This window comes from Perna viridis, chromosome 10, assembly GCF_037379345.1.
Source record: "Perna viridis isolate PV_CMFRI_1.1 ecotype Kerala chromosome 10, ASM3737934v1, whole genome shotgun sequence".
Taxonomy (NCBI): domain Eukaryota; kingdom Metazoa; phylum Mollusca; class Bivalvia; order Mytilida; family Mytilidae; genus Perna; species Perna viridis.
The window spans coordinates 2325958-2349590 of NC_142454.1; the positions used below are offsets into that span (position 1 = coordinate 2325958).

The 23633-nt window shown below is 33.2% G+C and overlaps 1 protein-coding gene across 19 annotated transcripts in view; it reads right to left on the bottom strand.

The window, feature by feature from the left end:
• The window catches only part of LOC148604142 (teneurin-m-like), a 166848-nt gene that overhangs the window by 13135 nt on the left and 130080 nt on the right, over window positions 1–23633 (bottom strand). For 13 of the 19 annotated variants that reach the window (XM_088549863.1, XM_088549879.1, XM_088549870.1 and 10 more), the window contains 13 exons: window positions 23053–23182; window positions 21815–21919; window positions 17997–18191; window positions 15006–15221; window positions 14292–14324; window positions 10823–11008; window positions 10151–10300; window positions 8701–8908; window positions 3662–3781; window positions 2975–3260; window positions 2171–2438; window positions 1761–1901; window positions 919–1171 (listed from right to left, as the gene is read on the bottom strand). In XM_088549863.1, the coding sequence (XP_088405989.1) occupies window positions 919–1171; window positions 1761–1901; window positions 2171–2438; window positions 2975–3260; window positions 3662–3781; window positions 8701–8908; window positions 10151–10300; window positions 10823–11008; window positions 14292–14324; window positions 15006–15221; window positions 17997–18191; window positions 21815–21919; window positions 23053–23182 (2291 nt within the window). The remainder of the gene's footprint in view (window positions 1–918; window positions 1172–1760; window positions 1902–2170; window positions 2439–2974; window positions 3261–3661; window positions 3782–8700; window positions 8909–10150; window positions 10301–10822; window positions 11009–14291; window positions 14325–15005; window positions 15222–17996; window positions 18192–21814; window positions 21920–23052; window positions 23183–23633) is intronic. The other 6 variants (XM_088549873.1, XM_088549875.1, XM_088549874.1 and 3 more) reach the window with 4 other exon arrangements.

The following is a 23633-nucleotide window of genomic DNA, read 5'->3' on the forward strand; positions in this document are numbered from 1 at the left end:
TGTGAATGCATTTTCTCTTTTCATACTACATTTTACTACATGTAACAACATAATGACACTATAATGATCCTTGAACTGTGTTAAAAGTATTTTTAATATTTCAAGGCATTATTTATCATCTGTAAAACATGAATCTATAGACAACTATGTACATTTATATCCTGACAGTGGCACACACTCATATCACCACCAGTAGAAGGTCTGTACACAACAGTTTCAATGTGACAACAGTAGTTGTACATATACTTATCATTTATGGACTTTTTACAAAGTCAATACGTTATATATGAACCTGTTCAGATTATATAGACCAAGGACAAAGTCTGAGGTCAATATAATCTAACAAGTTCATATAAAATGTATTGACTGAGTGAAAGTCCTTCATTTATATATTACATATGTAGATAATGTATTTTCATTTTGTCTGCTTTGTTTGCAGTGCTTCCGTCATGATTGGCTGAGAGTAATTATGAAACTGAATGGTTTATATCTGGATCTAAATTTAGAAGTATAGCCTCAATATACATATAAATAGAAACAAAGCCTCAATATATTTAAAAATAAAAACTAGGCTTCAGGTACATTGAATACCCTTTGAATCGCATGATCATGATAACCAAGGAAAAAAGAAGAATGTTACACCCTATGTAATATTGTAATATATTAATATGTACTGTGCTGTGGGGATTTTTATGTATTTTAGCAGTCTGTCTAAAAACACAAAAAATAATTCTGCATAATAAAGACTTTTGGCTTCAGAACTTAGTGTACCACTAAGCATCTGCAAAAATTAGAATCCCTAAAATTTGTTTATACCTTTTATCCTCAAAATTGTCAATTTTTTCATCTGCCTTTCAGCATTATCTTTGATATATTTTGCTTAAGAAAAAGATGCTGATCAGTTTTGGAATAAAATACCTAGTTTCAAGTATACTGGCAATATCATCTCTGCCTGGAGTAACCTTTCTGATAAAGTTATGATCCCAAACATACAGGCTTCCATCACGACCACTGGCCATCGCTATTGGCAACAACAAGCTGTTGTCAAGGGCTCTACCATTACATGTACTACAGTCAGGTTTCCGTTGGAGGCCATTGCCAAGTATGTTCACCAGTTCTTGAGGTTTCTCTTTTAGGTATATATTAGTACCATCTCCTTTGTGCAGGATACCTACAATGGCATATTACAGAATATACTAAAAATACTAATTAAATTGGAATCATGACACTGATAATTGATCTTTACCATTTTAGAAACAAAATCCATTTTTTAATATAATTCACATTGCGCAAGACTGTATATCAAAATGGCTGAAATATTGCAGACAAACAATATAATGCCAGTTTTTAACAACTTGAAAGAACACTCGCCCTTTTGATCTCATCGTTATATTTTGCATTATTCTGTTTTTAAGTTAGTGTCATTGGTACTACCACCAGTATATTCATGCTGCAATGGAAGAGGGAGGTTTGGTGCGTTGTAAAGCCTAGATTTCACCCACCATTTCATCTGAAATTTATCTACCAAGTAAGGACCAGTGTGGTACTCCAGTAATGTAATATATATTTTGTCAGATACAATTTGGGTTTGATTATGGATCTGATGAGTGTTAAATTATTTTGTTGTTACCCTTATTCAAAAGTATAAAACTCTGTTTCTCCTTATGTTTTTCAATTCTGTCAGTTTTTATCAATCAAAACTTATATTCCTATACTTAAAGAAAAACAACATCTTTCTCCCATAATACAATTTAACGAACCTTCCTGGAAGTTATATGTATGGTGGATATCCAAGTTCCATCCACCAATGCCTGATGAGGTCATATCAAATCCACTCATGGTTGTACTTCGGCTCTCCCAGAAAATATAATCACATCCAGTGTACTGGTACCCAACATTAACTGCAAGAAAAATAGCATATTTCAACAGTCTTTATGAAATATTATAAGTAAGTTGAGAATTTTGGTATAGAAGAAAAGATTTGGGGAAAATTTGCTTGATGGAATAACAGTTTAATACACACAGTTCAACTGATAAAAGTGAGACCAGAAAATATATACTTCATAAATAAAGAGCTAAATATACAATTTGATATACATTAGTACAGCAAGTGTACATTTGAATTTTCAACTTTAGATCTTTTAAACATAAAGAAGTAGAGAATTCCTACCTCTAGCTGGAACGATTCCATAAACCTTCTGGTTATAGGCATTTTTCCTATCCCAAGAAAATGTGTACTTCAGTTCAGGATCAGCCTCAAACATCTTCTGCATAGAGTTACCCTCAACAGAAACCTTAAGATGGACAAGGGCTAGGTTAGAGGGAATGGTATCAGGGGTCATCTGGATGAGAATGACTGATTTATAACCTATGGCATCACTGGAGTGGTAGACAAGGTGAACATCGGTACCGGGAATCTCTATACTCTCTTGTAAAACCTGAAATTTGGAGATTTATAAGAGACTAGATGCATTCTTCTGAAAATTATCAAATTGTGTGAGTCATTTCAATAGCATGGAAAGATAAATGTAATAGATCATAAGTTTAGAGGACAAAAAAAAAGCTTCATCATGGCACCAGTCAACATCAACAAAACACTGACCATTAGAAATTTACTTAACAAGACAAGTTTATCTCTTTAATCATTATATTGATCTCCCAAGTAACATGGAAAATGAAATCAGGAAGTTTTATGCCTAATGAAACTATTCTCAAAAAGGTTAATTAATTTTGAACATAATAGAAACTTTCATTACAGAAGAAATCTTCATTAGTCTTTGAATCTATTGATTACAATGGAATGTAAAATAATTCAAAACTTGAAGGATACCATTGTCCATTAATTTTTTCACGAAAAAAATATTGATTCACCATAAACTAATATAACTTTTTTTCACTATTTTAATATTAATTTTCAATTGGTTCTTTGCTAACAATTTCCATGACAAGGTTCCTTTTAACTTCTCTTATATACCTGGGATTCTGGAATCAGTGTGCTTTTCTCTGGGCATGCTCCAAGCTGTGTGTGTTGCCATGTCGACAGAACAACTGGTTTAAGGTTGTAGTAATCATGGATGACTCCACAAAGTTTTGGATCTGGGATGAAGGTGTTGCTAAGTTGAGAGGTCAGATGCATAACAACTGACTCCATGGTAACAACCTGATTCCAGGGAACCAGAACACTGATCTTCTTGGTAATGAAGGGTAAACGGGTGAATTCCAAGGTGACTGAACCTCCTCCGTTAACAAGAATATCAAACCTTGAAACAGAAATATAATTGAATACAGTAAGGGTTTTCTGTAGCAAAAATTCTTTTAAAAATCTAAATGCTTCAAAAAATTTATCTATAAAACACTTCTTCACCAACAGCTTCGATTTTTCACCTAAGAACGGCCATAATATTCTTATGACTTTATAAGTATTTATAAAACTGCCGGTTCAGTGTTTGTATTAGCATGAAAAAATGATGGAATGATAAAAATATGACATAGATAAAACTACTTTGTGGACTGAATAAGAATAATAATACTCTCTTTTTCCTACTTCAATAAATGAAATAAAATGAAAGTTAGGTTTTAAGGTAAAATATCTTGTTTTAAAGGCTGATACACATTATGCTGTATAAGAGTTGCCTCCCCTTTCTTTAATCTATTCACTTACTGTCCACCTCTTCTAGTCATAGTGTGTCCGTACAGGGGTTGTCGAGTGACTGTTACCCTGACACCCAGTAGTGGTGTACCATCTCTAGTGAAGACAGAACCTCTGATCACTGAAACTTGACTGAAAAATACAAAATATTAAAGTTAAAGGACAGAGACCATCTGAAGAAACATATTTATGTACATGGATTGATTTACTGTATGACAGATAGTTCATGCATTAGAAAAGAATATTTAATAAATCCAACAGTTTCCTTCTTTTATCACTCCAATGTTACTGAGCTGAATGTTAGTCTTTTAGCAGACAGAAGTGACAGCCCACGGGAAGGTGTGTCAACTCTCTCAGACAATAATTTTGACTCTTAGCCATCTTGTCATCATATGCTGTATGTAACAGTGACTACAAATTTCAGACTTTCAATGACTGGCTGAAGTTTGAACCGACAGTAGACCCATGACCTCCTATACTCCACTGTAAAACCACTGAGGTAATATTAACACATTATAACTGGTCTTGTCTGTAGTACTGATAGATTTACTTGGTTTCTGTAGTCCTGACCGATTTGCTTGGTTTCTGTAGTACTGATAGATTTACTTGATTTCTGTAGTACTGACCAATTTGCTTGGTTTCTGTAGTACTGACAGATTTGCTTGGTTTCTGTCGTACTGATAGATTTGCTTGGTTTCTCTTGTATCAATAGATTTGCTTGGTTTCTGTCATACTGACTGATTTGCTTGGTTTCTGTCGTACTGATAGATTTGCTTGGTTTCTGGAGTACTGACAGATTTGCTTGGTTTCTGTTGTACTGATAGATTTGCTTGGTTTCTGTAGTACTGATAGATTTAATTGGTTAAGACATTGGATTTAACAAATTAATATAATAAAGGACGTTAAAATGCATCGAAATCAAACAGATTCTGAATTCAATCAGGATTTATAGGAGTTTAAGACGACATTTACTTCCATTTTGGCAAAGCAAGGTCAATTGGGGACAACAGATAGAAGATCTGAGACTATTACTGATCATGTTTTCTTCAAGTCCAAAATTCTTTATGTTTCAAATACAAAATCATAGACATGTTTACACCAGATTCCATATACAAGTAAAGGGCAATTGTGAAAGTCATCTATTATCTCAGTCAGCAGATCTGACTATAAACTTGTATGATTAAAGTTGAATATCCCACTTTTCTAAAACAAAAGAATACAGAGACAAATTGAATATCAATCCTCCCACTCAGCAGCTGCTTTTAACTTTCTTGTACCTACAAGTTACATGATTAAAACCGTCTCATCTACTGATCGTAGACAATAAAATTAAGTCTACGCTGCTGAGAACAATATTATACAATTACACAATGTACAGTATTTCAATCAGCATTTATCTCCTCACCAGAAACAAAGAAAATCATTGACAACATAAACAGCGATAAAATGTACATACAGTTTGTGTTTTATTCATCATTAATGACAATAGATAATAGTTTCTATCTACATAGTCTGTGTATTTAATTAAATTCCCGCTAACTCTAACAACAGGAATAGACAATAAGAACATTTCTGTTCCTAATTCAATCACATGGAGATCGAAAAAAGAGGGAAAATGACACTTGTAGGATGTGTGACAAAGAACTGAGGCACCCCTTCGGCAGATTTTAGATACTATCATCAAATGAGAATGGAATTGAATTCAGCTGTACTTTTATCAACATGAAATTTTTTTTCCAAAGAAGGCAAAAAGCCGTCATGCCTTGAGATTTTATCAAACCTCCAGATTATATCTCTCTGTGAAAAAAAAATCCATTTGTAGGACGACAAAAGAAGAATTCTAAATTAATATACATATATATATCATGTTAGTATTTTGTTTTGAGACCCAAAAACTTGAGAAAAAGTAAAGGTTCCAAATTGATAGAGGTTTCAATTTTAAGGAGGCCCAGGTTTCAATAAAAATATCAAATTGAGATTTCCCTCATTCTCAGATTTTTTAAAGTGATCTGATTGGTCAAATTAGAATTGAGAAAAAAATTGAGGAAAAATTTTCATTTGACATATGAAACTGAGCCCTGGGCTGGTTTCATGAAAAAAAATCTCCAAATGAGATTTTCCTCAAATCTTAAATTTTAAGTGATATTACATTGTATTAGTTGAAATTTAAGTTGAAGAAGGATTTGAGGAAAATCTCAAAGATTTTTTATGACATCAGGCCCAGGTACTCAGAGGGGCACAGAATTAAGGCTGCTAATATAAATACCAAGTCTGAATATGTCTATGTTTCAATATCACAGAGACACACCCAACTGAATCTAAAGCAAGTAACAGATCTAGCAGTTTTACATGGACATACTTTTAGTGTAAGCTGAATACTGAATGTATTTTAATAGTCATTTCATAAAAAAAATCAGATTATTAGTCCCACATCAAAATTACTCAAGGGTTACTATCAACTTTATACTACATCAATACATATCTGTTTTGTTATGTGTGCAGTTTTTGGTGTGTTGTATGTTTGGTCTTTGTCTGTTGTCCATTTTGGGTTGTTTTATCCAAGGATTTCCCCTACACCCTCAGTACCATTCTGTACTTCAGGTGTTTAAAGTGTACTTCTTGCCCTACAATGACGCATGCTTTGTATATAACTTCCCTTTTTAACTTCTGTTTACAATTGATAGAAACAATTATAAAATGGACCATAAAGCATTCCATTAGTAAGAAGAATACAAACAAGTAATCCCTGAAATCAAAGCCAAGGACATAATGGATAGAACTAACATATCATCTTCATAATTCCATAATTCTAAATGTCTATCAAGATATACGGTAACCAATTTCCTTGATGTAGTGGAGGAATTAATCCATATATACCTCTGTGGTTTCTGATGTAATGTAATTTATCAAAAATCCTTTCTCAAACAAACTTTGATCAATCTTAGATGCTCTATACATTATCGTCCATTGCAAAACCAGGCCTACATTGTCTAGCAAATAAGATGCTTCTGTATGAACAATTTACTTTTATTACAATAAATATACTCAGGATATCATTTTGTTCATCTGGTAAATCACAACCAATCTATGTAATATATCCTCAATCCATTAACCGATTTATGCTCCAATTTCTTGGAAATGACAAAACATCTTCAAGTCATTTCATTTGCTTTTGAGAAATAGTCTATAAATTTGTATAAGTTATGAAATATGAGATGGTCTTCAGCAAGAAGTGTCATATTTACTGAGACCCAGAAGATAGTACTCTAGGGCTAACAGCTATTAACAGTCACCATCCCAAAGGTGAATATCAAACTATTTGTCAGTTTGAGCACTTTTCTGAATTAAAAACTTAAGAGTATTCTCAAATGTACAATAAATATATCAAGTCAGCCTACATGATGGCATTGGTGATTTATTTTCCCAGATATGATGTATGATGACATTCCAAACATGAAAACTCCAAGGACCATACAAACTCATGAAAAATGATATTAACAGAGATGATACTGTTACAAAGTCAACAAGTGTACTACTAAGACATGGGCTGACTTGTGAGAGGATTGACATAGGTGAATGTAGGGTGCAAACATGCAGAAGGCCTGACAAAGGAGAATGTAGGCAGCAAACATATAGAAGGCCTGACAAAGGAGAATGTAGGGTGCAAACATGCTGAAGGCTTGACAAATGTGAATGTAGGGAGCAAACATGCAGAAGGCCTGACAAAGGAGAATGTAGGGAGCAAACATGCTGAAGGCCTGACGAAGGAGAATGTAGGGAGCAAACATGCTGAAGGCCTGACGAAGGAGAATGTAGGCAGCAAACATGTAGAAGGCCTGACAAAGGAGAATGTAGGGTGCAAACATGCTGAAGGCTTGACAAATGTGAATGTAGGGAGCAAACATGCAGAAGGCTTGACAAAGGAGAATGTAGGGAGCAAACATGCTGAAGGCCTGACGAAGGAGAATGTAGGGAGCAAACATGCAGAAGGCTTGACAAAGGAGAATGCACAGCAGTTAAATTCATGAGGCAATGTTTAGAATATCTAACATTTTCTAAAGATGAGTTTATAAAAATTATAAGAAAAAAAATTCAGAAAAGAAATACAGAGGACACTCTAGTCAATCCCTGGTCCTTGGTCACTATAAACAAAAGAATTAATAAAAACATTGTAATCTAAAAACACATTAACAAAACAACTGATAATAACAAAATAACAACTTCCTTAATGTTTAACATGTTGTTTTAATGATCTATAATTACCAATAGTGATCAGAAACAGACCAAGTGCCAACTCCAATTTTTCGTTTAGACCATGACCTGCCAATATTTATACATGCTTGGAGAAAATTTCATCTTATTTCCATTGTTTTTTGACATTAGCTACACTGTTGTGTAATTAGATGGGGAGATTTATTTCCCCAGCGAACGATTTAATTTCGTTTTATTTTGGTCTGATGAAAGAGCAATGCACATGCACCTTTTGCAAAAATCGATAACTCTATGTTGTATACAAAATATAATATAAGCAGAAAGATTGCTTTAATCTTTTATTTCTGATCTGGAAATCCCTCGACATAATTCAGTTAATTTAATTCGTAGATTGCCAGAATTATTGACAAAAAGACATTCTTCACAATCTCCCAATCTATACTTCATTTTCCTTTTTTCTGATTAGTTGGTTAAAATATGAAATCGTTGTGAAAATTCTATCAATTCTTCGTAGCAGGCTGTTTGTCTTAACTTCAAATGTGACATTTTCAATTTGATTGCAATTTATGGAAACCTGTGGTGTTGTTACGTAAAATCTAATCTGGACCAAGATCGAACATGTAACAAACTAATTAAGTTGACTTAAATTGACAATTTCTGAGGATGGGATAGTTTTACATGTATTATTCTCAATCAATTGCTTTTGAGGTTCTAAGATGTGGTTCCAAACCTTTCAGTTAGAAAGGGTGTTGAGATAATACCTAAAATTGCCATCTAAGCACAGCAAGATATAAAACTTCAAAATATTCTCTACGGACTATTTAAAAATTCAAAATTACCTTTCATTGAAAGCATTCCTAGAAGTCCCAACTTGTACACTGTTCTCCTCGATCAAAAACTTCATCCTATCATAAAATGAGGCTGACGGATATGGTGAATGTTTCGTCAGTAGAATGTCCAGGGGGTCAGGTGACATCTGACAGAATGCATCTCCTAGACAGGAGGTTGTCATACAGCAATCTGGATCCTGGCAATCTTTCAGTCCATCTAAAACATCATTGTCAAAATAGTTACATTTGGTTTCTTAAATGAAAATTCAATAAGGGGTACCATGCAAGAAAATGAAACCAGAGGCTCCCAGGAGCCTAAATTGCCCACCTGGTTGAATTTTGCCTTTCAAAGGCAATACATTTAACAAGAAGTTGTCCAACAGTTTTGACTCAAGAAGTCTTTGGTAGGGCTTATCATAAGGACCATTTCAACAACTGAAAGTTTCTTTTAATTTATCATAGTTTTCAAGATATTGACTGAAAACTGTTAAAAAAAAGTCATTTTCCCCTTTCAAGGGCAATAGCTCTTACAAGAAGCTATCTGACAACTTTTATCCTGAAGACTTTTGTAGTCCTAGTAATAAGGATCATTTCAGCTATGGAAAGAATTTGACTGAACCTAACGGTTTTGGAGATATATGCAAAAAACTACTGTCTGACCACTATGTTCTATTTTTAGTAACAGCTGCCATGTTTTTGACGGATCAAAAATCCCCACAACAGTTCTATGCAGGATACCCCATCACTATCACACAGACTGAACTTAAAACCTATCACTACCATGCAGACTGAACTTAAAACCTACCACTATCAAGAAAACTGAACTTAAAACCTACCGCTATCAAGAAGACTGAACTTAAAACCTATTACTATCAAGCAGAAGGAACTTAAAACCTATTACTATCAAGCAGAAGGAACTTAAAACCTATTACTATCAAGCAGAAGGAACTTAAAACCTATTACTATCAAGCAGACTGAACTTAAAACCTATTACTATCAAGCAGAAGGAACTTAAAACCTATCACTATCAAGCAGACTGAACTTAAATTATACTTCTAAATGTTGATTTAATTGCACTTTGAAATTGTGCATAATGAAAATACAACTTGTACAAAAAATTGTTAATTTAAATGTTCATTTGTCTATGCATTTATAATCACCAATTCCCTTTTAATTGTAACAAGCCATAAATATGTCATAAAAGAGTTGAACAGTAATGCTGACAATGATGGAATATGTAGAAACAACTATTACACTGTACATGGAATTTTGCCAGATTTCAAATATGTAAGATTTTACCTTCTAGGGCAAATTTTGAGGACCAAAATCCATTAAACTATTGTGTAACCCTAAATATATCATATATTTGGTTACCAAACCCCATCCCTCCCCCCAAAATATGAGAAATATGTCGTACAAGAAGAGTTTTGACTGAATAGGATTTACACATCAAACAAACCTCTATCATTATCCTCCATGTCATTACAGACCATCTCCATGGCAACATCACATCCCTTCCCTGTCCAACCACTATGACAGGCACACTTCCAACCGTCGGAGGAAAACAACCGACATTCACCATGTTTGTTACATCCATTAGGACATCCATCTATAAATTTTAATAAATTTTCATAAAAAAGTTAAATTGAGAATTTCTATTCAATTCAGTTCAAAAGAAATTAAGGGACTTACCATGCAAAATTCTTAAAGTATGGCAAAAGACTGAAAGATAATAAAATATGACACAACTGTAAAATAGATAATGTTCAGTCATCAAAAAGAAATTCACATTGAAAATAATACAACACTGAATACTGTGTTACACCCCAAACAGTTAGCGTGAATTATAGTTCTAAAAGCCAAATTACCAACACCTTGCTAAAATGTATTCATAATGTTATACTTCTTCTAAGCTAAAGCGTAATTATAGTCTCGCCCTTTCATAACTGTAATAGCCTATCCTCATTTCAGCCGTAACACTGCTACTTGTGTCACTTCTTGAACATGGATCAACTTCACAAGAAGAATTAACAGTATTTTTTTTAGGCTTAAATTTTCATCAGCTGATCAATATCTTTTCTGGCAAGGATAGAATTGGTTTCAAAAGTTGCCATAGATCATGACCATTTACCTAATGTGCAGTGTTTTCCATTCCAGCCTTTACGACATACACAAGTTCCATTTTCACACTTTCCTTTGAAATCATCACACCTTGGGTCACATGATAACTGGTCACAAAGAGCTCCACCCCATCCAGAAGCACAGACACATTTCTGATTTTGGCACTGGCCACGATAACAACCAAGTCGGCAATTTTCTAAGGGTAAAATGTCAAAGGTCATGGTCAAGGTCAAAATAATTGTTCATTTTTGCAACTTAAATACTGTTAAAATGATGTATTTATGACATAAGGAAAATAAAATTGTTAACGTTTATTTATAACACTTGTAAAACTAGAAAAACTTCCTGTTGGAAAATAAAGATTGCTTATTTTCAACTAGAAAGAAAAGACGGAAGAATATTGATGTATAAGAATAATAAATATAGGTCACAACAGGAAAACATTACAACACTCATATTGGTGGATACTGAGTGGTGAGATGGTAATTCCATTCTATCACAACCTTAAGACTTACATTGTTTTCATTATAATATTAGGTACTTATTTCCATACTAGCATCTTTTTAAACATTTTCTATTTTATATTAATTTTGTACATTGTACTTACCACATTAACAATAAAATAAATACAGAATATGTTTGCGTTATTAGTGTGTCTCCATCGCAATCTTTGAGATGATCTAAATTAGAGATTTGTTTGCCATGTCAACCAAGTCTTTGGATTTGGTGGGTCGAAATGGTGCTTTTATGCATATAATTCACTGCAAAGCAGCTGCTGAAGTTTCTAGTTTATCATCTTTAAAGGACAAAAGATCTAAGTGGTAGAACTTGCCTCACACAGGAGATGGGGTATTTGGTTCTAATTTAGGCAGTTTCCTTAAAAAGCGTAAGAATCAGAAGAATGTTTCTGATTTGTTCCCGAATGTTCCAGAAAAAGGAAAACTGACTTTGAACCAAAGGATTCTTCTGCCAGTAAAGTGGCAAAAGTAAGCAATAATAGTGGTAACAATACTGTTCATGAGAACGGTAACAACAGTAGGTTTCAGAAAGGCCAGACTGATTTTAAAGCTGGTAACAATTCTTCAGGTGGAAGTAATGACTTCAAAAAGAATGACCACAAACCAGTTGGTAAAGGCTCATGGGGATCATTTCGGATTCCAAAAAAACACAGTAGCTGACTCAGAAGTAAGTATAATGATGTGTCCACAATTACCAGTAGGGGGTCGAAAAATAACAAAGGACAAATGGGTACTGTCAACTTTGAAAGAGGGATACAAATTGGAGTCTCTAGAAAAGCCTTTTTGGATCTTAATCCCAATGCTCGTGTTCACATGAGACCTATTCAACTTCATCTGTTGAGTTTTTGGAAATCCATATCCAAGGATACAACACAATTTGTTCCATTTACTCAGCACCTGAGATTGCATCTGATGTGGTGGTTAAGTTCAGCCAACATGCAGAAAGGCCGATCTTTAGTATCTCCCAGCAGCAGTGTTCCAGTCACGACAGATGCTTCCAAAAAAGGTTTTGGGGTTATATTAGGACTCAGATTTTCCAAAGGGAATGGAATTCAGATCAAAAACAATGGCACATAAACTGTTTAGAAATGAAGGCAGTGTTTTTGACATTGAAACATTTTCTGAGTCTAGTGAAAGACAGGTATGTATTGATACGGAGCAACAACACCAGTGTTGCAAAATACATCAACCATCAAGGGGGAACAAAGTCACCAAGTCTGTGTTATTTGACTTGGGAACTTTGGCAGTTGGCCGTTCAAAATGGAATAGTTATAAAAGCAGCACACATAGTAGGCAAGAAAAATTTGTTAGCCAACCAGCTGAGTCGGGTGAAGATTAGCCCAACAGAATGGACATTGAACAGGTCAATTGTCAGTCAAATTTTTCATTTATGGGGGGTTCCATTGATAGATCTCTTTGTTTCATCGGAGAACGGACAGACAGAAGTGTTTTGTTCATGGATTCCAGATCACAATGCATTAGCTCTGGATGCATTGACAATTTCATGGAAGAACATGTTTGCTTATGCATTCCCTCCAATTTGTCTGATTCCGAAAGTATTAAAATATATGAAGCAATTCAATTGCAGGATCATACTAATAGCTCCTTGATGGCCAAGGAGACATTGGTATCCACAGTTACTGGAGTTACTGATAGATCATCCAATTCAGTTACCGATTCAAGAAAATCTACTGAATCAGCTGAGGAAAAGGATATATCATCCCAATCCTCAAATGTTAAATCTGACAGCATGGCTCCTCTCGACAGAAACTTTGAAACAAAAGGGTTTTCTGAGTCAGGTCGAAAATTGCTCACAGCATCATGGCGGAAGGGCACTCAGAGAGATTATGTTAAGAAATTCGAGAAATTTTTTTGGCTCTTACAGAACCCCATAAACCAGTTGCATCAACAACAACTTCTAGTTGGTTAGTGAAAATTGTTCAGACAGCCTATTCAGATGAGAGTATGAGAGTCAATACACATTCAACTAGGGCAATAGCAGCAAGTTGGGCTTTATACAAAGGGGCTTCAATAAAAACAATTATTGAAGCAGCTGATTGGGCATCTGAATAAATTCTATTTAAGAGATTTGGATTCTCATAAATATCTTACATAAATGATCATTAACATATTTTTCAGTGTAAATAGTAATTGTTTTTAACCTGGTGGAAGTGTTTTAATTGTACAGAATTTTAAAGATAGTCGATGGTTTGTTTTTTCGTTGAGAAAGAAATTTATCTCCTGGAGAATACTGCTTATAAATCAGTAAGTATTCTATATTTATTTTATTGTTAATGTGGTAAGTTTAACGTACAAAATTAATATAAAATTGATATTTTTGGATCTCAAGAAGAGATTTTATATTAATTTAAATGTACATTATACATACCACAAGCTGCCACCACTCCTTCATAAATTCCTTTCGTTAGGATGAAGGATTTGTAATTACTTGTGCCAAAATTTTAGACTGGTGCGAGTTTACTACACGTATATTGATTACGTATTACAGGTAATATGGTTATATGATTGTAGTACGTATCATTGAGATGATGACATCACGTGATGTTTAAATTTAGATCATCTCAAAGATTGTGATGGAGACACTAATAACACGAACATATTCTATATTTATTTTATTGTTAATGTCGCAAGCATAATGCACATTTAAATTAATATAAAATCACTTCTCGAGATTCAAAAATATCCATTTTTTATGGCAAGGGAGACAACTACAATTTGCCATGCTTTGAGCAGGAAATTGGCAGTAAAAATTGAATAAGAATGCTAGTAACCAATTTTTATTTCAGTTAATTGTAAAAAAAGACGAAAAAAAAAGGTGAATATATATATAAATCATTATGATTTTATATTCAATAGGAAACATCCAATTATAGATAAATACACAACAAAATAAAAAATCCTAATCTAAACAACATGCAGAAAACATACAATGGTTAGTACCTATTTTTGGATGAACTGTATTGTCAAATATATCTGAAATACATGTTGAGATACCTTATATCAAAGATATAATTATTCCTGAACACAAACAAAAAGAATAACTGAACTGAAAATGTGTAAAAAACACATAAGCTATAACTTAAATCAGTGAAGTTAGAAAAAAACAGCATGCAGACATAGTAATAATTGGCATGCAAGTATATACCACTCATTTTATAAGAGTGAGATAATGAAAAGAAAAAAAATATGCCAGCTAGGGTATTTGTGATCCATCTTCTTAGTTTGCCTGCATGGAGATAAACAGTACATTAAGAGGTAAATTTTAAGCTTGGTGGCTATCAGAAAATACTATGCCATAGTTGCAAGTTCTGTCTAGGATAACTTTCAAAAAGGTTTTCCTAGACAGTAAATGGAAAAGGAGGTGGGGGTGGGGTTGGGTTCCTCTTCTTGTCAATCAATATTGATTCAAGACCAAGAATAATTTCACAAGACAACCCATCTACTAACCAGGGCATTGCTAGAGTTAAATGCATATACTTTATTACTTAAAATAACTAATTTTTATAAACAATGATGTTAATATGTCAGCTTCCTAGGTTAACATGCAACTACTGTTTATAACTGTTAAATGGGAGATAACTCTTCAAATAACAGGGGAGATAATAAACTCAATGCAGTTAACAAAGGGAGGCAACTCATTCAGCATCCAATTACCTGTTTCACAATTGGGTCCTGTGAAGAACCTATCACATATACATTTTCCCAGTTCAGCATCATACTTCCCGTTCTTAGAACAATCTCGTGCACACAAGTGTGTGACATTTAGTTTATCGGGAGTGCGACAGTCAGGGCCTTTGAAACCCTTGAAGCAGACACACTTTCCAAGGTGACAAACCCCGTTACCAGAGCAATTTGGGAGAAGACAGTCAACTGTTGAGTGAAGGAAAAAAAGAAAACTAAGATTAAATCAACAACATATTGAGCCATTCACATACATGCCATGCTTAATTTGTGCTCATTTGATAAATACTGTGCTTAGGTGCAGATTTTACTTCCAGCATATTTTGTCAAAAATCAAAAGTCTATATACCTGATTGCTAGCATTAACATACATGCCAAAGTTTCATGCATAAAGAATTTAAGATGAAATTTTACTTGCTGAATACATTTGATATGCAGTAAAACATGCTGACTATATAAATAATTTTGAAGTCATTAATGAAATAAAATAAAAGCACATTCCAGGATAAAATATAAATGGCTCAACAGTCTAATTAGTAACACAGCTATATAAAGCAAATTAAACCAATATTAGTAAAGCTCCAAACAGAAAAAAAAGCATCAGAAATAGTACTAAAATATCATGTTATAATTAATATATAGTCTACTACATGTACTGAAGTGAAATTAATTAAAATACAAATAAGGAAAAAAGGGCAGGGTTCTAAAATCCTACAGTCATATATCAGGTCTACATTGCACATTAAGAACACATCTGTACATGTATGTTTAAGAATATTCTCATAACCTCCTCAACTGTAATATTGACCGACTGGAACATGGAAGAAAATTTTATTGAAATGTTTCAGGTAATCATCCCATATTCCTAATTCTCCAAAATCCTACCTCATCTTTTCCTATTCTTTGCAATTTTCCTCATCCCATTCTAAATTTAATTTACTTCAAAGCTCAAATTCACAAAACACAATGCCCCTCCCCCTTTTTGTCTGTTATTCTTTAGCCTGTCCATTCAATAAAGTATGCTAAAGTTCATGAATTAAATTCTAATTAATATCTCTGCTCTATAATTTAGTCTAGAATTTAAAAGAAGGCAGAGAAAAAAGTTCATAAATCTAATATATCTTCATCTTCAAGTAACATGTTTTTTCCTGTTTCATGAATCATGAAATAAAACAAAATATATTTTTATTCCTAACTTGATTGTAAATTTGTATGAGTTTGATTTACAGTAAAAATACAATGAAGTTTTAATCACTTCTGCCATAGAGGCACCAGAATAGAAAATTAAGTTTCAAAATCGAAAGAATTATTCAGTAAAAACGAGTAAAGAGAAATAAATCATGTATAAGATGATAGTATAATAGTTAGTTAAGAATACATCTATATAATAGTTTCAAGGCTCATTAGATTTTTTCTACTGGCTATGATGTAAAAATTCAATTTAAGTTCTCTACAAATCCTATGTCTATCCAGTGAGAATTGATTAAACCTATAGAGGTTCTCTCATGGAAATAAAACTGTGTCTCTTATGTTCAATAGTAACTCCATCATGATGTCATCAATATTCATTGTTAAGTTATATAATTGTGCCTGTCTAAAGCGTACTCGCGGTCACCAATAAAAGATTTTAAAAAACAGATGTCTCTATAACAATTCAATTGATTTTGGATAGAAAAATTTGAACTTGAATCATATGATATCAAAGTAACTCTGAGAGAAGACTTGGAATTTTCCTATAATTCTTTCTTTAAGAAAAACATAAAATGATGATTTAACAGCACAAGCATGGTGATGCTTGGTAAGCACAGACCCATCAAAACCTGCCGGACCGTCGGACCTGTCCGATAAAATTGTCCCGGGTCCGGTAAATACACGTTGCTTGTCGGCCCGGGTGTCCGATGTTTTTTTCTTACGTTAAAAAAGATTTTCTCAAAACTGAAGTGGTTTTTGTGAATAATAAAACTAGAACGTTTTAATAATTACTTGAATTAGTCTACAGTCTAGCAAGATAGTCAATCAATTTGATTGTAAACAATAATATGTAACTTCCGGTTCATTCGCTACACGTCATTTCGTCCTTTGATATATCATCCCTTCCGTTGTCTCGCTACTCGTTTACATGTGAAACATGCGGTCATTATATTGTCAAAATAATAATGAAAAAAATAATAAAGTATATTTCTTTTACATCGAAATTGATAAAGATTAATAATTGAACATCTGATAAAACAAATTTTCATTTGACAATGATGATGATTATGAAGACAGTGAATGTTTTGACTATCAAGATGAAATGTTGAATTTTGAAATGATTATGTTTTATGCCAGAGATTGAGAATAGATTTTATAATTTAATAACAATACTTTATTTCAAATTTAAAAAATCAACAATATATAATACAAAGAACTAAAAACAAAGTACACATGTTTCGTTTATGAAGACTCATCAGATACACTCTAGCCAAAATGAATAATGGTGACAAATTAACAAATTCAAGAGCCCATACCCAGTAGTTTTAAAATCAGCTTGATAATAAAATGTACTTGGAGATTCCCACCCCCCATCAAAAATGTTAGCGTGTCGATAAATTGTTCAGAGTTTTTTCGGTCAGACAAATTGTCATTCGGTCAGACAAGTCATCACCTTGTGTCTGACTGAATGTCAGATGTGCTTAAAAAAATTTCGATGGGTCTGTAAGCATGTTTACATTTCCTACACATCCTTCAAGTTACAAGAAAACCTAACAAAAAATGAAGTCTGTATCCGGGCAATGACAGAGAGGACAGATAGATAGACTGACAGACAGACGATCAGTCATAACCATTGTATCCTCCACATTTTTGTTGTGTGGATTGTGCTTTTATATAACAATAAGTTGTGTTATTCTTTTTTCCAACCACCCACTGTTAATGTGTCAGTCAACCTCAGAACATCCAAAGATAAATAAATAATTGACATCTTACCGATTCCACAGTGTGGTCCTTTGAATCCACTGTAGCACTTGCACTCCCCGTTGATACATCGGCCATTTCCATTACAGTCTGGTACAGCGCACTCATTCTCTGGAATGTTACATTCTTGTCCCTTCCAGCCTTGTATACATTGGCAAGCTCCAGCTAAGTACTGCCCATTACCACTACACACAACGGGACACTCACCTAAACCAAACAAATTGCAACAATGTCATAGAAATATTTAAACTTGTAACATTTTTAATTTGTTTTGATAATAAATTGTCTTATAGTTAAAAAACAATTTAAAATGACATTGTTCATTTGATGCCACAAAGTCATCAGGAGTCTTTTCCTGGGTTACTAGGCATTTAGAAAGACTAATATGTCAACAATTGTTCATTCAGTGACAAAAACATGAACAATTAAATCTGGATATTGAAATTTTTTTTTATCAAAGTAGAGTACACAATTTTACTTGCTCATCAAGTTATAAAGTAAGTAGACAACATTTTACTGTACTCATTATTGAACAAGAAGAACATCCTAAAAGGCTGAAGTCGAATACAGACAAGTCAGCCTACAGAATCTGTTTTATCACTTATATTTTCCCGTTTTTACTTAGAGCATATTGAGGGACCAAATATCTAATGTCTCCCATAGGGTGAAGCACAACTTTTCTCCACTATCTATGGAAATTTCTAGGAGAGGAATAAAAATATTAATATTTTTATTATCATTAAACCTATTTTTGACTTTTGACGATACTTGATCTTAACATGGAAAATGTACATGCCAGTGAAAAGCTGATGGTTAATACGATTTGTAAATTATTGAGGCAGTTTGCTGTAAGGATTAGATTAAGTGTCTAAAAATCAATAAACTTTCATTCATTTACAACTGATAGATGACACCCTAGTGAATTCTGTTCAGAAAAACAATTGTTGCTTTGTGATATCGGAAAACCATTGTCCCCAATGTTTGAATATTGTATTTATACCAATTGGTGTCTTAGAATGGAATTACCACGTCCCATAACTGTAATGTCAATTTTGTATGTGATTTAAAAAAAATCAAAGAAAGTCAATGGGTTTAAAGATGGATTGCGTCGCAGGGGTTGCATTCACATCAAAAACTGAATTTACTGTACAAAGAGTTCAGTCTTGACTTGTCCTTATAAATAAGAATATAGAGATGTTCTCACATAAAATTGATATGAAGGGAAAATAAGATTTTCTTATGCTCATTAGGGATCGCTATTTTGAATGTGATAATGTCTACTTAACCCTCAAAACAAGTATTATTTAATAAGGTGGGCAATAAATACAAAACTGAGAAATAAATATGTTGCTTTCTTAAAGTTTAGTGTCTTTGATATCCAAGTTTTCCTGCAGCATTCCTTTCAGAATTTCAAATACTCCTTTTCATTTTAAAATGAGAGAATAGAAAAATTTAAGTTATAGAGAGTCTCAGCACTTTTCTTTTAACCACATAATTACATTTTGGGCTATTTACTGCTAGCTGGCCCGTTCTGTCACAATATTCCACTCACTAACCACCTTATATGGAAAAATTACAGAACACAATTCTAAAAAAAACATCTGTTCAATTCATATAACAGAATTACTACAAATGGAAACTTGTCAAATTCAATTTCAAATTGTGATAAATGGTCAGAAAAACTGGAATTCTGTCAACTGAAAAAGACATTACAGATACCAATTACAATCAGAATCAATGTTCAGGCAGGGTAAATAGACAAATTAATTACTGTCGCTCTGAAACTAAGTGCAGAATACAACTGCATGAATTGTTAATATAATGTGCTGCAATTTTTGCAATTAAGCACTTTACACTGGTGTCTTGATTTTAATTCAAAAATCAGTTTGAAATGATTTGAAAGCCTACTACAAACTCTATCAGAACTTCATGGTTCCAAAAACTTCTATTAGTTAATAGAAATCCACTATTTCATTCAGGGATCTTCTTTTAAAGTTTAATCATTAATGAAAAATAAACATTCAATAAATAATAACATTTTGTAGTTAGCCAAATAGTTAAAATGGACACCCTGTGACGAATTAGAACTTTCTCAACAATTTACTTAATATCATATAATATATTCAGTATAGAAACATGTCATTAAAATGCATCAGAAATCAAAATATACCAATGAAACACCTGATAAATGCTCCTGTTAATGGCTATGATGGAAATGCACAAGAACAGTTCCAATATCAACCGATTAGCAATTTTCTGATGCAAACAAGATCCAATCTTGGGCATAAGTCACAGGCAAAAACAAATCATACTGTCCTTTTTAAGATTAATGACCTCATTTCATCAGGGACATTGCAAATGATCAATCTTGTACGACAATCCAAAGACATTCTACGGAACTCGACTAGAGTCGTTTTTCATCAAATTTCTAATTCGACACAGATTATATTACAGCACTTAAAATAAACTACACCAATTACGGGAAAAACTTTCCAAGATTTCACGTTCCATTTCCTGTCATGTCACGGCTAATCTCAACCCATCAGTACTTCAGACCAATCAAATAAAATAAACCCATTACATTATGGTTTTAAAATGTACAACTTCTCCAAACAGGGACAATAGTTAGGACACTGCACTGTTTTATGTTTCAACATAATAAAATAAACATTAAATTAGGTTTTGAGAATTATTTCACGAAAATCTTTCAATTTATACGTCCCAACAGTGGGGTTTTAGTGATGACTAACTAAAATTTAATTTCTCTGAGTCATAATAAAGGACATTTTCCAGATAAAATTGTCTCTGATTTTGATAGAGTTCATCCAATTCTTTACGATATGGCTCATTTCTCACCAATTATTACATGGCATGATAGACAGAATCAATTCAGCTAAGAACTCCGCTCTCCCTTGCATCATAAAAGATGCCCATACAAAAGTTAATATTCCTCCGCTAGTATATTATCTGTGAGTCGCTTCATAGCAGATGATTTTATTTGTAGTAATTTATACAGCAGGATTCAGATCAAGATTCTACAACAATTTTAATTGTTTTCCGAACAAAATACAACTACGATTACTTTCCTGCTTAAATGACTATGTTTGTATAGTTAGGGTAAATAAAACACTACTACAGCAATAAAAAGTCTCTCCAAACCTTTTAATTAAGCAATCCCCCTTTAGAAGTGAAAGTGACATCAGCTCCAATATTATCTATGATCTATTGTTGTGTATAATTACTTGGATCCAGAAGATTTTTCAAAAAACAGCAAATTAAACCTTGATTTTAAATGATGTTTGAGATCTGACATTTAACTTCAGCCTTTAAATTAAAGTAATGAAGTTTCCAAAACAAGAGGGAATTTCTGGAAAATTGGTTCTATTTATTTCCTTGGAATTTAAAGATAAGGTTTTTAATTGACACTGTATAATTGAGATTGCTTCGACCTAAATTGTGTGGGAAGTTAGTAATCCGTTATTCTCCATGCCACTGATGCATTATGGGTAGTTATTTAATATTATAGCATGTTTAACTTTCTAAAAGTCCTGATGCACTTTGAAAAATGCTTTTTTTTATCATAAAATTGAAGAAGCTTTTATTGAGGTAATGAAAGTTGACTGAAATTCAAACAGAACTCAATCTGTACAGCTGGCCTAAAAGCATTATACACAGGTACAGGGACTTAGTTTGTACCATTCTTTTCTATTGAGAATTTATTTTTATGACATCTACTAAGACATTCAAGTTATTTTTTTGGCTATATTACAATGATCTACCATAAAGAAAAAAAAAGAAGTCTGTTTACATTCTGGTTGAAGAACACTTACGATCATTACAGTCCCATCCATCAAAGCCTGCATAACAAAAACATTTCCCCTGGATACAGTCACCATGGCCTGAACAGTCGTTTGGACAGTCACTCACTACATTAACTGTAATTATATGCAAACATATATACCCTAAACATGAACACAGCATTAAAAGATCTGTTACATTCTTTTTTTTAAAACAGACATGGCTAATATGATTATCTACTTCAGTCTTTTAAGTACTTTCAAGAGGTTAGAATATTTATGTACAATAATCAAAATATCCACATCTGGAAGACAATTAAACTATTATTCCACATTGAGTTTTTTTATCTTTTGAATTGTTCTGCCCAGGACAATAACTCTCATGATAGACAAGTATCCAACTTACAACAGATAAATCTATTTTCTTTTCTAATTTACCTCCTAAGAGTAAAATTTAACACTATCAACTGGATGTTGTAGATTTTTTTGTCAATTCTAAAAAGTGAACACTTGTACACTACAATATAAACTGATAAGATGAGGAAAATCCACTTAGAGTAAAATGACAACTTATAAATTATCATTTTTTTTTATTTTTCATATTAGAGAACGGACCAAATTTGCAGCAACTCATAATATTTAGTAAAACCAGTCATAACCAAAGCATGTATGGAATGGAAACCAGTCATAACCAAAGCATGTATGGAATGGAAACCAGTCATAACCAAAGAATGTATGAAATGGAAACCAGTCTTTACCAAAGCATGTATGAAATGGAAACCAGCCATAACCAAAGAATGTATGGAATGGAAACCAGTCTAAACAACATATTGTCTTGAGTTTTTTTTGTACTGTTTGGACAACCCCATAGCTCAAACTGGTACTGTTTGGACAACCCTATTGCTCAAACTGGTACTGTTTGGACAACCCCATTGCTCAAACTGGTACTGTTTGGACAACCCCATAGCTCAAAGTGGTACTGTTTGGACAACCCCACTGCTCAAACTGGTACTGTTTGGACAATCCCATTGCTCAAAGTGGTACTGTTTGGACAACCCCATAGCTCAAAGTGGTATTGTTTAGACAACCCCATTGCTCAAAGTGATTCTGTTTGGACAACCCTATTGCTCAAAGTGGTACTGTTAGGACAACCTCATTGCGCAAACTGGTACCATTGGGACAACCCCATTGCTCAAACTGGTACCATTTGGACAACCCTATTGCTCAAACTGGTATCATTTGGACAAGTTTCCCTTTTACAATAGACTTACAATCCTCTCCTGTTTTGAATGTGATGTACTGTGGAAAGTTCCTGTCATTGTAGATATTAATATACCATTTCCCTCGCTTCAGGTTCTGGACAAATCCTGTCTCTTTACCATAGTAATAACTCCTTCTATCCTAAAACAACAATATAAGTTTTAAGTACATATGTACTCAGTTGAAAACTTTGAAGCAAAGACATGTTACAGTTAAGGTTACTATCCCTTTTGTTCAGTACAGTTTTAGAATGTGGAAAAGAAAACTACACTTCAACAATGCTTTCAGATAAGTTATGAATGATGTCAGTTACTGTAACTGTTTAGAAAGTGCACTGGCACATGATCATAAGAAACCAATTGGATATAATGATAACCCCTTTTGAATTACTTCAAATAAGATGTCTAGGAAGTTTACTGCTTAATACTCAGAATAGATTTAAAAATAGAAATCCCCAACCCCAGTAGGACTGTAAACATGTTTATCCACTGGTTCCATTATCTTTATTTCCAAGAATCTCGACATCTTCTTGGTTCATCATGCAAATCTATATATTTATATGAAAACTACTTTCATATAAAAATTCCTTAAA